The sequence below is a fragment of the Stenella coeruleoalba genome, assembly GCF_951394435.1.
Source record: "Stenella coeruleoalba genome assembly, chromosome: 5".
NCBI lineage: Eukaryota > Metazoa > Chordata > Mammalia > Artiodactyla > Delphinidae > Stenella > Stenella coeruleoalba.
The window spans coordinates 139,408,060-139,421,273 of record NC_137150.1 but is presented as its reverse complement, the minus strand read 5'-3'; the positions used below and the strand labels follow the sequence as shown (position 1 = coordinate 139,421,273).

Here is a 13,214-nt window from a genome sequence, read left to right as displayed (position 1 = left end):
GGGCTTTCTGTCCTATGAAAGAGGTCTGGAGGCCATGGAAATTTATGCAGAGTTTTAAAGCAGAAAAATCATATGGTTCATGGCAGGACGAGTCACGCATTGGAATAAAATGCGTCTAGGTAGGACGCCTGAAGGGGAGGTCTTTGTAGTCCCCATGAGAAGTGATGATGGCTGGAGCTAAGGTGGTCAGAGGATGGGCAAAACAGAAGATGCTTGGCAGGATTTAATGGCCAGTTGTGTGAGGGAAATGTGTGAGGGCAATATTTGAGAAGCCTTGAGGACAGACGTGCAAGAATTCTGGCCAAGGACTGTGCTGGGTGTTGGGTTGGGGAGTCGTTCCAGATGTAGAACATTTCACCAACTCATCTGTTTCCCCTCTGCCCTTAGTACACAATGATTGGAGCAGGGCACTTTCTCCCTGCATGACTAATGCCTGCCGTGGGTGACAGCCTCTCTTCTTGTATAGCTAGAGATCAGGCAGCTGCTCTCAGAGTTTCAAATTTTAGTTTGAATGGTCAAGAGGTGGAATTTTATCACCACTTCAGCTAGATCACATTCTGGATAAGCTAAATAGATCTTTTTTGGTAAAATGAAGAATCTTATTTATTATTGCCATTTGGAATGAAGAGTGTTCCATTCTGCACACTGTAGACTCACTAACTTTGGAACATAATCTGTCCTTTGATTCATGAAAAATATGCGAAGATATAGTTGGAGAAACAAAACCCACATAAAAATAGCAAGCCATGTTAGAGAATAATTATATGGATTTTTATTTAAATCTTTAACTCAAATTAGAGAATGTTTCCCTCTTAGGGGCTTTAAAGTTTTCGGCCTGAGATGTAGCTTGGGAAAAGTAGAAATAGAATAAGGAGTTCAGAGACCTTGAAGTTGCCTTGTCTCAGTGAGGGTGGTTGGAAAGTCTCCAAGTGACAGACTGCTAATGACAAGAGCAAAACGACCTCTGATAAGGGAGAGGTCAGTGCCGTTTGATAGACTTCGTGGAAGGAGTGAGCGCCATCAGCCTTGATGTATAAGTAAAGTCTAGAAAGAAAATTAAAAATATAGCAACAGGGCTTCCCTGGTGGCACAGTTGTTGAGAATCCGTCTGCCAGTGCAGGGGACACGGGTTCAATCCCTGGTCTGGGAAGATCCCACATGCCGTGGAGCAACTAAACCTGTGTGCCACAACTACTGATCCCACGCACCTAGAGCCCGTGCTCCATGGCAAGAGAAGCCACAGCAATGAGAAGCCTGCAGGCAGCAGTGAAGACCCAACACAACCAAAAGTAAATAAATTAAATAAATTAATTTTAAAAGTACAGCAACAACACTGGAACTTTCAGTAAGTAAACCAAGGTCCACATTTTTGCTTGTTCATCTTCTATATGACTTTGGAAACATGATTGAGTTTCTCTGAGTCTCAGTTTCCTCATCTGTAAAATGGAAATAATGAGACTTAGCTCTTGGAATTGCTGAGAGAATTGAATCAGGTAACAATTTCTATGTCCTTAGCACACAGATAGTAGCAGGGCTCTCCAGTTTCTCTTCATTTAATGAATGAGTAGAAGGAGGACAGAGGCATTCAGACATGTTTTCTGAGGTCAGTGAGGGATAAACAGCACCAGTTAAGACACAGAGGCTGTGCCATTATTTATTTATTTATTTATTTTTAACATCTTTATTGGAGTATAATTGCTTTACAATGGTGTGTTAGTTTCTGCTTTACAACAAAATGAATCAGTTATACATATACATATGTTCCCATATCCCCTCCCTCTTGCGTCTCCCTCCCACCCTCCCTATCCCACCCTTCGTGGTCACACAGCACCGAGCTGATCTCCCTGTGCTATGCGGCTGCTTCCCACTAGCTATCTACCTTACGTTTGGTAATGTATATAAGTCCGTGCCACTCTCTCTCGCTTTGTCACAGCTCACCCTTCCCCCTCCCCATATCCTCAAGTCCATTCTCTAGTAGGTCTGTGTCTTTATTCCCGTCTTACCCCTAGATTCTTGATGACCTTTTTTTTTCTTCTCAGATTCCATATATACGTGTTAGCATACGGTATTTGTCTTTCTCTTTCTGACTTACTTCACTCTGTATGACAGACTCTAGGTCCACCCACCTCACTACAAATAACTCAATTTCGTTTCTTTTTATGGCTGAGTAATATTCCACTGTATATATGTGCCACATCTTCTTTCTCCATTCATATGTGATGGACACTTAGGTTGCCTCCGTGTCCTGGCTATTGTAAGCAGAGCTGCTGTTGTGCCGTTATCACAGTTAGCCCGCCTGCTTGCTGCCTTGAACAAATACATGATTGATGTAGGAAGTGATGGGGAACCTCAGAAGTCCTGGAACTGATTGCCTTTGGGGGTGGGAGACCCGTCTGGTAGCAGTCAGTGGGCTGTGTCTCTACAGATAAGGGAACCCAGGGAAGACCCCTTGGCCTGTCAACTGACCCCCCAGACCCCATCCCTGCTTCCCTCGCCTCTCTTTTTCCTTCCATCCCTATCACAATTTGGACACCTATTAGCTGTGTGATCTTGAGTACATTCCTTAAGCTATTTTTACCCCAATTTTCTTATTCCTAAAATGGGAGAATAGTTACTAGAGGTTTTCTGAGGGTTAAAAAAAGAATGCATTTATCACAGCACCTGGCATGTAATAAGCCATCAGGTGGTAACTCCCTTTCCGGCTCTTCTTCTGTTTCTCCCTTCCTTCCACTCACATCTGCATGACTTTGGTACATGATTGAGGACACATTACATAGAAGAGGCTGGGGGTAATCCCAAGTGTCAGGCAATTAATTAGAATGGTGGCCTAGGGAATACAGTCAAAAAGGTAATAGTGCAATATATTTTTGCAGAAGCTGAAGCAGTGGGGGATAAATTGTGTGTGGAAGGTAGAGGTGATAACTGAGACGTTAAGGCTGAGGTATAGGATAAAAGGGTAGGATTGAAATGGAATTTGGGAACCCAGTTCCTGGTTATTCCTTACACCAGAGTCATAGGACTTTGGGCCATTGTAAAGCGAAGCACATTTTTGTAGTTTGGGTCACTGGGAAGATTTATGAAGACTTAATTTAAAATAAATTCACTGTTATCATAAGAAGTTAAAAGAAAAAACCCTTGGCACTTATGCACGTGCCTCATGACTTACACTGGCAGTGGATGGATGATCACCCTAATGTCACACTCAGTTGGGTGACCTTGGCATAGATGAAGCCATTTTGAGGGAAAGGACTGAACTTAATGGCAAAACACGCCTGCCCTTTGGTTCTGTTATTGGCTCAGCACCACTGCGAGGAAAGCTACCAGCACTGTGATTTCCTATCTGCGATTCCAAAGGTCAGTTTTCTTACACTTCTTTATATCTTATGACGGGTCTGTTGTTTCTGGCTTTTAATGGTGAGCTGGCACACAGTGAAACAAACACATTATCTAAAAAGCCCTTACTTGACCTTTATTTGGCAGGAAAAAGAAAACTTATAAAAGGCCACTATCTAGTTGCTGTTTGTGGACCCAATTTATGATACTATAGTCATGCTATCATTTTGCTTCATTCATCCATTCATTTTTCCAACAAATACTTGTCAAGCACCTATTTTATAATAGATGCTGTGAGTGCTGGGGGTACCATGGTGATCAACACACAGAGAGCAAGTCCCTGCCCCATAAAACTTAGTAACAACCTAAATGGGAAAAGAATTTGAAAACCAGTAGATACATATGTGTATGTATAACTGAATCACTTTGCTGTACACGTGAAACTAACACAACAGTGTTAATCAACTATACTCCAATATAAAGTAAAAAGTTAAAAAAAAAAACTTACATTTTTCAGAGCAGGAGAGAGGCAATGAACACACAAATGATGTCAGGTGTCTACCTGTGGTATGAAAAGTAAAGCTTGGTAGGAGGATTGACAGTGATAAGGGAATGGAATTTTCAGATGCACAGGGTAAGCCTTTCTGAAGAGATTTTTGAAAAGAGACTTGACCAAAGTGAGGGAGTGAGTCACAGGTCTCTCTGTAGGAAGCGAGTTACAGGCAGAGAGACAAACAGGTACAAAGACCCTGAGTCAGGAGTGGGTTTTGTGGGTTCAAAGTACAGCAAGAGACCAATGTGCTCACTGTTCAGTAGGAGAGAAGTGGGGGGCGGTTATCTATTCTGGGTATGACAGGAAGCCACTGGAGGTTAGTTTCCAGTGTCATAAATTAACTCTTACCTAGACTTTGATCAATTACTATCTTGACTAAATGCCATACAGCAGAGAATGGCAATATTTATCTACACAGGACCCCCATCTTCCGCTGCCACCACCAAGTAGCTTCCGGTTTACCTTCAATAAAACTGAATCTCTGTCCCTGTTGACAGATAGTGAAACCTACATCCATTCTTTGGAAATATATAGCTACTTAGAGGCCATGAGTTCCAAACATAAAACACTGGACTGCACCTAACACTGAAAAATTCCTGTCCTATTATTTACCTGTCCTATTCCTCTCTTAAAAACAGCAAAAATAGTTCTTCCCTTTAATAAACAGACCAAAGCCAAAGATCACATATTTTAAACAACCCTCATCTTAAGCATCATGAAGCAGCCAACTCTCTCAAAGGAATCCCCTCAAGACTTCAGATAGTGTCAGGCTACATGGGTCCTATGACAGGATTTGGGTATTTTAGAACATATACATCTCATGTGACTCTTTTTAGGGGGACAGGAGTATTGCATGTACATGCAATTATGATTCATAGAAATGTATGGCAACAGTGGCCTGCATTGCCTTTTGGGGATGCGACATAATTATTTGGTTGAACCCATCCCTTCTATTTCTTTAATCACCCTCATCCCCACTGGAAAAGTCTCTCTATTGGAAAGCCAACTATATTGGTGGATATGTTCACCACAAATAAAGTGTTCTGCAAATAAAAGGAAACCAACATATAGTTTTAAAAAAAAAAAAAAGGAAACCAGCAACTTTGAGGAATTATAACCGAGACAATACAGAGTCTTCAGTCTTTAGGTCCTATCGTAAGTTTTGGCCCAAATCATGACAGTGCCGACAGCTCTGCATCCTTCCACCTCCAGTTCTGTATCTCGTTGGCCAAAATCCTCCTGCAGTGCTCTGTGCTTTCTTCTGTTAGATGGTGCTTCTAGACCCATACTCCTCAAAGACCTTGTACATTGAGGTCACTCTGATCTGAGTTATTAACTGAGCCATGCTACTTTGGATAGGGTCTGTTTCCTAGTCTTTAAAACTGGAACAATAATATCCATTTATTGATTTGTCCATTCCACAGATATTTGCAGAATACTTTCTATGTTCCAGCACTGTGTCATGTGCTGGGGTGCGATGGTCTGCAAGAAGGCATGGTTCTTGTTCTCCCAGGTGTGCAGCCAGCTGTGGGAGATGGGCATTTAAACCAGCAACACCAAACGTGTGGTAAAGGCTACGACATGATAACGCGGGATTCTGTGGAGGCACTCAGTCTTGTCCACAGCATCAGAAAAGGTGTCCCACACTAAGTGAAATTTGAGCTGAGATGTAAATACTACTAACTGATAATTTGTTAAACAAAGAAATACAGAAGCCTATGTGAAGACCCAGGGGGAGCTGGAGAATAGATAGACTGGAGCAAAGCTTACAAGAGGAAATGTCAAGAGATGAAGCTGGAGTGCAAGGACCCAAGTCATAAAGAGCCTTCAAAATATCGTAAGGGTTTCAGTTGTGTCAAGGGACAATGCGAAGGCACTGATGATTTTAAGCAGGGAAGTCACATCATGTGATTTCTCTCTTAGAAGGATCTTTCAGGCCATTGTGTGCAGAATGCATTCGAGTGGGCCAGTAGGTAGCAGGTAGACTAGTTAGGAAGCTGTTTCATAAATCCAGATAAGAGCCAGTTTTAGCCTTGTCTCAGGTTAAGTCCCCCTGAAAGCAGAGTGTGAGGTATAGGACTGGCTGTAGATCACTTATTTGAGATGTAATTCCTGGATCCCAGAGTGAAAGAATGAAGGGAAATGAGATTAGGAAAGGAGGGGAAAAATAAGTAAAAGTTGCTTTAATGAGCTAGTTGCTGCTGTGGGCAACTGGGGCTCATTCCTTCTGGGAACCTTCCAAGGCATCACACAGAACAGTTGTTCTCAAAGGTAGTCTCTGGATCTGCAGCCTCAGCGTCACCTGAGAGCTTATTAGAAAAGGCAGTGTCTTGGATCCTGCCTCAGACCTACTGGGTCAAAACTTTTAGGGACAGGGTTCAGCAACTTGGGCTTTAATCAACTCTTCAGGTGATTCTGACACCCTCTGATGTGTGAGAAGCACAGACATAGAGCACACCTTAGAGTTGTCCAATAGGATTGGAGGAGGGAGAGGCAGGGCGTTTATCCCGACGCCCACCCCTCACTGGTTGCACCCATGAAGGTGAGTGTTTGTTACTTTAGAGAAGGCCCTGAGAGAGCAAAGAGAGACTCCTGTTCTTGGTGTGGTGCCCTGGCAAAGTGCATGGAGCTGTCCACCCTGCGGTGCTGAAACCAGATGGATGGAGGAACTTCATCACACACCCTGTCTACCCATCATGACTAGGACACGGCAATGAAGATGAAGAGAATTTGAGGATATGTGACACATTTGCAAGAAAGAATCATCAGTACCTGATACAAGGAGATTAAAGAGGGGCATATGAAAGATAATTCTCAATTTTATGGGCCATTTCCTTCAGTAATTGCCTTACACTTACAATATGTCAGTGGTTATTTTCCATGTAAACCTCTGTGATCGGTTTTTAAATAATATTGCTTTGGATTAGAACCAAATCGAGGGGAGGGATCATGGATCAATTATAATTAGACATTCTTCCAGAGGAAATGCAAGAGATTAGCTACCCTGCCCATTTGACAAGAGATTCCTTGCTCTTAGCAGAATTTGAGCCAAATAGAATGTACATGATTGCATATTTACCTTCCACCCTGGGCAGAATGATTCTGACATGATGCCTTAAACTTTGCAATCTACCCTTGTGGTTGTTAGATTAATTTTACTAGAAAACTTTGCTCTATAAAATCTCCAGCATTTTCTTCCTAGGAATAATTTGCTCACCATGAGACAGACACACCTTGTCACATTTTTTTTTTTTTTGTGATACACGGACCTCTCACTGCTGTGGCCTCTCCTGTTGTATAGCACAGGCTCTGGACGCACAGGCTCAGTGGCCATGGCTCACGGGCCCAGCCGCTTCACGGCATGTGAGATCCTCCTGGACCGGGGCACGAACCCATGTCCCCTGCATCGGCAGGCGGACTCTCAACCACTGCGCCACCAGGGAAGACCTGGGAACTCATTTTATAGCATTGGTATGGGGATAACATGAATTAAGATTGTAAAAGTTGTCAGAAGTGCCTGGAAGATATGAAGTGTTGTAGGAGTGTTGGTTAATTTAGTAAATGCAGGTGTGTCCAGCTTTAACATCATTAATAAACACAGTTTCCAACGTGCACATTATTTAATTAAATAATTTGCACAGCCAATGGGTCTTTTCATAGTGAGCAATTTTATTTCATTTAGGTGGTATTCTGAGACAAATGTAGTCTATAGAATGTAAATATATTTTTTAAAAGTGATAAGGGGGCTTCCCTGGTGGTGCAGTGGTTGAGAGTCTACCTGCCGATGCAGGGGACACGGGTTCGTGCCCTGGTCCAGGAAGATCCCACATGCTGCGGAGCGGCTGGGCCCGTGAGCCATGGCCGCTGAGCCTGCGCGTCCGGAGCCTGTGCTCCACAACGGAGAGGCCACAACAGTGAGAGGCCTGCATACCGCAAAAAAAAAAAAAAAAGAGTTCCCAGTTTACAGATAAGGAACTCGAAGCTAAGAAACATTTGACAGCTTACACAAGATGACCAACCTAGAAGTAGCAAAGTTGGAGATCAAATCCAGGTGTTTAGCCTTTGGTTCTGTGCTCTTAGTCATCACTCTCTGTTGTTTCTTCCAGAAACACAGCAGTGAGGTCCATCTCTAGCTGCTCCTTGTCTTGATTTTATTCCCCCCTCCTTGGCTGTTTGATGGGCAAAGTGATGTTCACTATGGCTCATGCCATTTCAATATGCTCCTAAGATCCTAGCTAGTGTAGACTCTAAACTTCTCCCCAGTCCATTTCATGTGGTGGCTGGAATTCCTATATATCTTTAACACAAAGGACCACATTTTTGCCTCAAAATGAAGAATTCTGGAAATTGCAATGCAGAAAAGATTAGCCTTATCAGGAGTTGTGGAAAGGAGGGGAAGAACTCCCACATTTGCTAAGTATCTGATATATGGTGGACATAATCTATGTCCTCTCACCTAGTCTCGTGACAGTCTCATTGAAAATCCATCCTGTAATTAGTCAGTGATCTGCTGGAAAAGATTTCTGGATCCTAAGACCTTTAGATGCTACCTTTCTTAGAAGAATCTGTCTCTTCTCTTTAAGAGAAGACTTGAATACTCTTAAAATCACAATAACAACTCAAAACATTTATGTTCTCTTGGCAGGTACTTTTTAAGCAGAGTGCATGTGTATATTTTGGGTAGGGCTGGTGTGTCTTTCAGCATCTCACAAAACTCACCAAATAAGCAGTTACTTAATCTGTTTTGTTTTTTTTTTTTTCAAATCGGTACTCTATAAAGCCTTCACGGCGCCTCCCTTCAACTGGTTTCCATAGTCCCTTTTTGGCTCAGAAGGGTACTGATGTCAGAAATAACGGTCTATGTGTCTTTATCAGATTTTTAGGAAATGTTCAATACCATGTTGTGTTCTTTACTGCCTTTAGGAAGAGACTATTAATTCTCCCTTCATCTCCTGTTAGAGGAAGAATAGATATTGGATGCTTTAAAAACATTTCATACCCAAGAATGGATCCCCGAAGATCTTCCATAACAGATCAAAAACAGAATGTCACATTCCCTTGGTTTAGTCAAGCTGCCACACTCCAGAGTCCAGTGCAAAGCAACTTCCATCTGCATCAGATCATTGATATAATAAGAAAAATCACCTGCACTGAAATTGCTTCCTTAATTGGCCCCTAATTACAAATCCTCTGCTTTATTTTCACATATATGTAAAGCATTCTTTGTACTTTCATGCTTGTTAAAATTCTTGGATTTCTTAAAATCACAGCTTTAATAATCTGCAGTCTTGTCTGAATTACTGGTGGCATTTCTCTCTTTTCAGTTCCTCCCAAGTTTGTGGTTCAGCCACGGGACCAAGACGGGATTTATGGCAAGCCTGTCATCCTCAATTGCTCAGCTGAGGGTTATCCTGTACCCACCATCGTGTGGAAATTCTCTAAAGGTATGAAGTTACTTGATTTGCTTGTTATCTACCAAATGTATGTTATATTCTAAAGGATGAGATGAGCATTTCTTGCAGAGATGTTTCTTACAAATATATACGTCCCCACCTCCACCAAGTGTATCCATCCTTCACATACACCCCTAGTAACCCACCTAAGTGTTTTCATTTGGGCCATGAAATGTTCTTGTATAACATGCCCTTGGAAAGACCGGGTAGGGGAGGCAGTTTATGTAAGTTATTTCAGCACCAGGGAAAGCTCTACCTTGACTACCTGGGAAAGCTCTACCTTGACTACCTATGTTGGATGACCATGATCTCCTTGGGGACCCCTGCAAGCCCATACACATGGAAAAACAAGTATAAATTGTCAGAATTACTCATTGTTGGAAAATTATTTCCCCAGTATTTAGATAAGTAAGGGTAAGTGGCTTTAGAAGGTTAAAATAAAACTACTGGTTGTTTTATTTACCTAGATACCATAGATATAAAAAACTACCTATCATCTCCTTGGTAGTCTCTTTTTAAAAGCAAAATTTCACCCTTAATCTTGCTTTCTCTTCAAAGGCAAAGCAATGTTTCCCAGTGTTAAGGTAACACTGTAAACATTACATAAATTAAAATGAGCAGTGTTGGAAACTAATGAGGGAACCATTCTAGACGTGGTAAAAATAATTTATTTCTATCTTATCACTTTCTCCAGGAAAGTTTCCTTAGCTATGCTTACGAACGTGTTGGAAATACTCTTTCCTTTCTCATTCACATAACTTCCTTCAGTAATTTATTAAACAGGTGAGGGCCAAATATATACTGATAGGATGAACAAACAACAAATAAAGAAATCATGTCTTTTTTTCCTAACAATCTTAAGACTTAAGGTATATACTGTGTTGCATTTTCTTATTGTGAAAGTAACAGCAATCAGAGAAAAACAAACGGCATACTTGCCACAGTTCCTTTTGGTGTATTTCCTTTAGGGTGGAGGAGCAGAGGGAGGAAAGAGAGGGATAGATACCATTTGGTTGGGGGGAGAATCAATTAAATTTGTTTTAAATCCCTGAGATTACTCCCCTGTAGCATGCCACCTACATTGTCCATGTGAAAAGCACTTTATCCCAAAATAAAAGCCCGTTATTCAGAGTATCTGCCCACGTGACTTTTTATTTGGGGCCATACTTGTAGCCCTATGTTGCATTACATGGAAACAAATAGCATCCATTTGATTTAATGTGCTTTGGAGTTTATATAGATGTTACAAACATTTCCCATGATGCTTGTCTTCTTCAAAATTATTTCTAATGCTTGACATTGTGTGGATGTTCTTTCTTTCTCTTGGGTTGTTTTCCATTTCTCACTATTACAAACACTGCAGAAGTGAACATCCTCGTGTGTTAGTTCAATGTGCATATGTGTGGTTGCTTTCGTTTCCTTTTTTTTTTTTTTTTTTTTTTGAGGAACCTCCATACTGTTCTCCATAGTGGCTGCACCAATTTACATTCCCACCAACAGTGTAGGAGGGTTCCCTTTTCTCCACACCCTCTCCAGCATTTATTGTCTGTTGATTTTTTGATGATGGCCATTCTGACCGGTGTGAGGTGATACATCATTGTAGTTTTGATTTGCATTTCTCTAACAGTTAGTGATGTTGAGTGTCTTTTCATGTGTCTGTTGGCCATCTGTATGTCTTCTTTGGAGAAATGTCTGTATAATCCCTAGAAGGGAAATACTGTGATCACACTGAAGGCTCTTGGTCTGCACTGGACCAGGACACATTGGAAAATATTAGGGCAATTTACACACTGACCAGTAGTATGAAGCTGTGTATGTATTGCACCCTCACCAACTAGATAGTATCCTTTTTTCCTTAGTCTTTACTATGTGATGGGTGAATTGTTTTAATTTACAAATTCCTGTCTTAATTTACAAATTTAGATTACTAATGATGTTGAAAATGTTTTAGCCTTTGTTTACAGACCATTTCATTTTCCCATTTGGAGAATTTCTCATTCATGTTACTCTCACACTCATCTCCATGTCTCATTTATTTGAAAGAGTGTTTTTCATAGATTAAATAACCCTTTGTCTGTTATGGGTGTTACAAACATCTTATTCCTTCCTATCACTGATGTGCAAATTAAATTATAGAAGCCTTTTTACCTTTGAACTTGATATGCAATTTAAAATCATTAAGGAAAAATTTAAAAATTGCAACAAACAAATTTTTAAAAGTTAAAATCCCCCTTTAAAAACATCACTCAAAGATAACCAAAGATAAACACTGCAAACTTTTTTTTTAAGATATTTTTTCGATGTGGACCATTTTTAAAGTCTTTATTGAATTTGTTAGAATACTGCTTCTGTTTTACGTTTTTGGTTTTGTTTTTTTGGGGGCCATGAGGCATGTGGGATCTTAGTTCCCTGATCAGGGATTGAACTTACACCCCCTGCATTGGAAGGTGAAGTCTTAACCACTGGACTGCCAGGGAAGCACCGATACTGTAAACTTTCATCTAGCTTTTCAGACCTGTCTCCCTGGCAAATATATATATCTGTAGATATACATATAATTTTATGTTTTGTAAAAAATTGCGAGCATGTGAGTCTTCCTGATCTACAACCTCCTTTCTTCAGTTAATAATAGGCTATGAATGTCTTTCCATGGCAACAAATATGGGTGCTCACTGTGACTTTTTAATGTCTCTGTTGAGTTTCTATTCATACATCAATAAATACATCTAACTTCTCTTGCCTTTGTTAGGACTGAATTCAGTGACTTAATGCCACAAGGGTTTACTCCTTCTCATAAGAGGAATCTGGGAGTAGATAGGGCAGGATTAGTTTTTCTCCCCTGAGTCATCAGGGACCCACACTGTTTACATCTATCTCTCTGTCACTCTTCGAAAGCATCTCCCACCATCAGTCAATGGCTACTAAGGTCCAGTGGCCACTTGCACATTTCCATGGACGAGGAAGACCACAGAGATAAGGCTCTCACACCCACCTGAGTCAGTTCCCTCTAAGGACCTCTCCAGACTGTGTGATAAATCAATTCTGCTCATGTCTCACCGGCCAGGTCAGCCCTCGCCACAGGGGTTCTACAGGTTGTGTTATAGCTAAGCATACGGCCGTCGTGACTACAACCCAGGCTATTTCACTAAGGGGGAGGATGGGTGCTTGGCAACCAGGTGTGTCCAACACTACTGTTGGATATTGTGTTTTTTCCCAGTTTTTCACTATCGTAAAAATGTCACAGTGACTTCTATCTCATTGATCTCTGTACATGTGTCCATTTTCTCTCTGGTGATAAACTCCTATAAGTAGAATTGTGGTTCAAAGAGTAAGCAATTTCTATAGATTTCAATACGTATCGGCCACTTGTCATCACTTTTTTCATCTACACTCCTTCCCACAGTTTATAGTAGTGCCTGTTTCTTACGATGAGAATAATGCCAGGTATTATGCTTGGTTTTTTAATATTTTTCAATAGAATAGGGGAAATGGTATATTATTATTTTAATCATGCAAGTAGCAAAGATGTTTCCTAAGAAAAATTTAGCCTTGCTTATGGAATATGTTTCCCATAATCAAATAGTCACTAAGAGCATAAGTGCAGTTCTTCTATGTTACACACACACACACACACACACACACACACACACACATCCCAGACTCAGGCTGTTTCTCCAAGAGATGCAATTTAATCCTGAAGCTTCAGAATTCCAGAGTAAATTGCAGTGGTTTAAGGGCAGCTATTGCAGAAATGAAACAATCTTTCCTGAAAAATAATGTTATTACAGTTTTGACCTTGGGTCTGGATACACAAAGTCTAAGACATTCAATTCTGTCTCCTGATTTTTTTTTTTTTACACGAACAAACAAGACTT

The 13,214-nt window shown here is 40.9% G+C and overlaps 1 protein-coding gene across 2 annotated transcripts in view; it reads left to right on the top strand.

Moving 5' to 3' along the window:
- DSCAM (DS cell adhesion molecule) overlaps positions 1–13,214 on the top strand; it is a gene marked incomplete at both ends in the record, with an annotated part of 750,319 nt that overhangs the window by 465,057 nt on the left and 272,048 nt on the right. For both annotated transcript variants that reach the window (XM_079923135.1, XM_079923136.1), the window contains one exon: positions 9,211–9,330. In XM_079923135.1, coding sequence (XP_079779261.1) covers positions 9,211–9,330 — 120 coding nt within the window. The remainder of the gene's footprint in view (positions 1–9,210; positions 9,331–13,214) is intronic.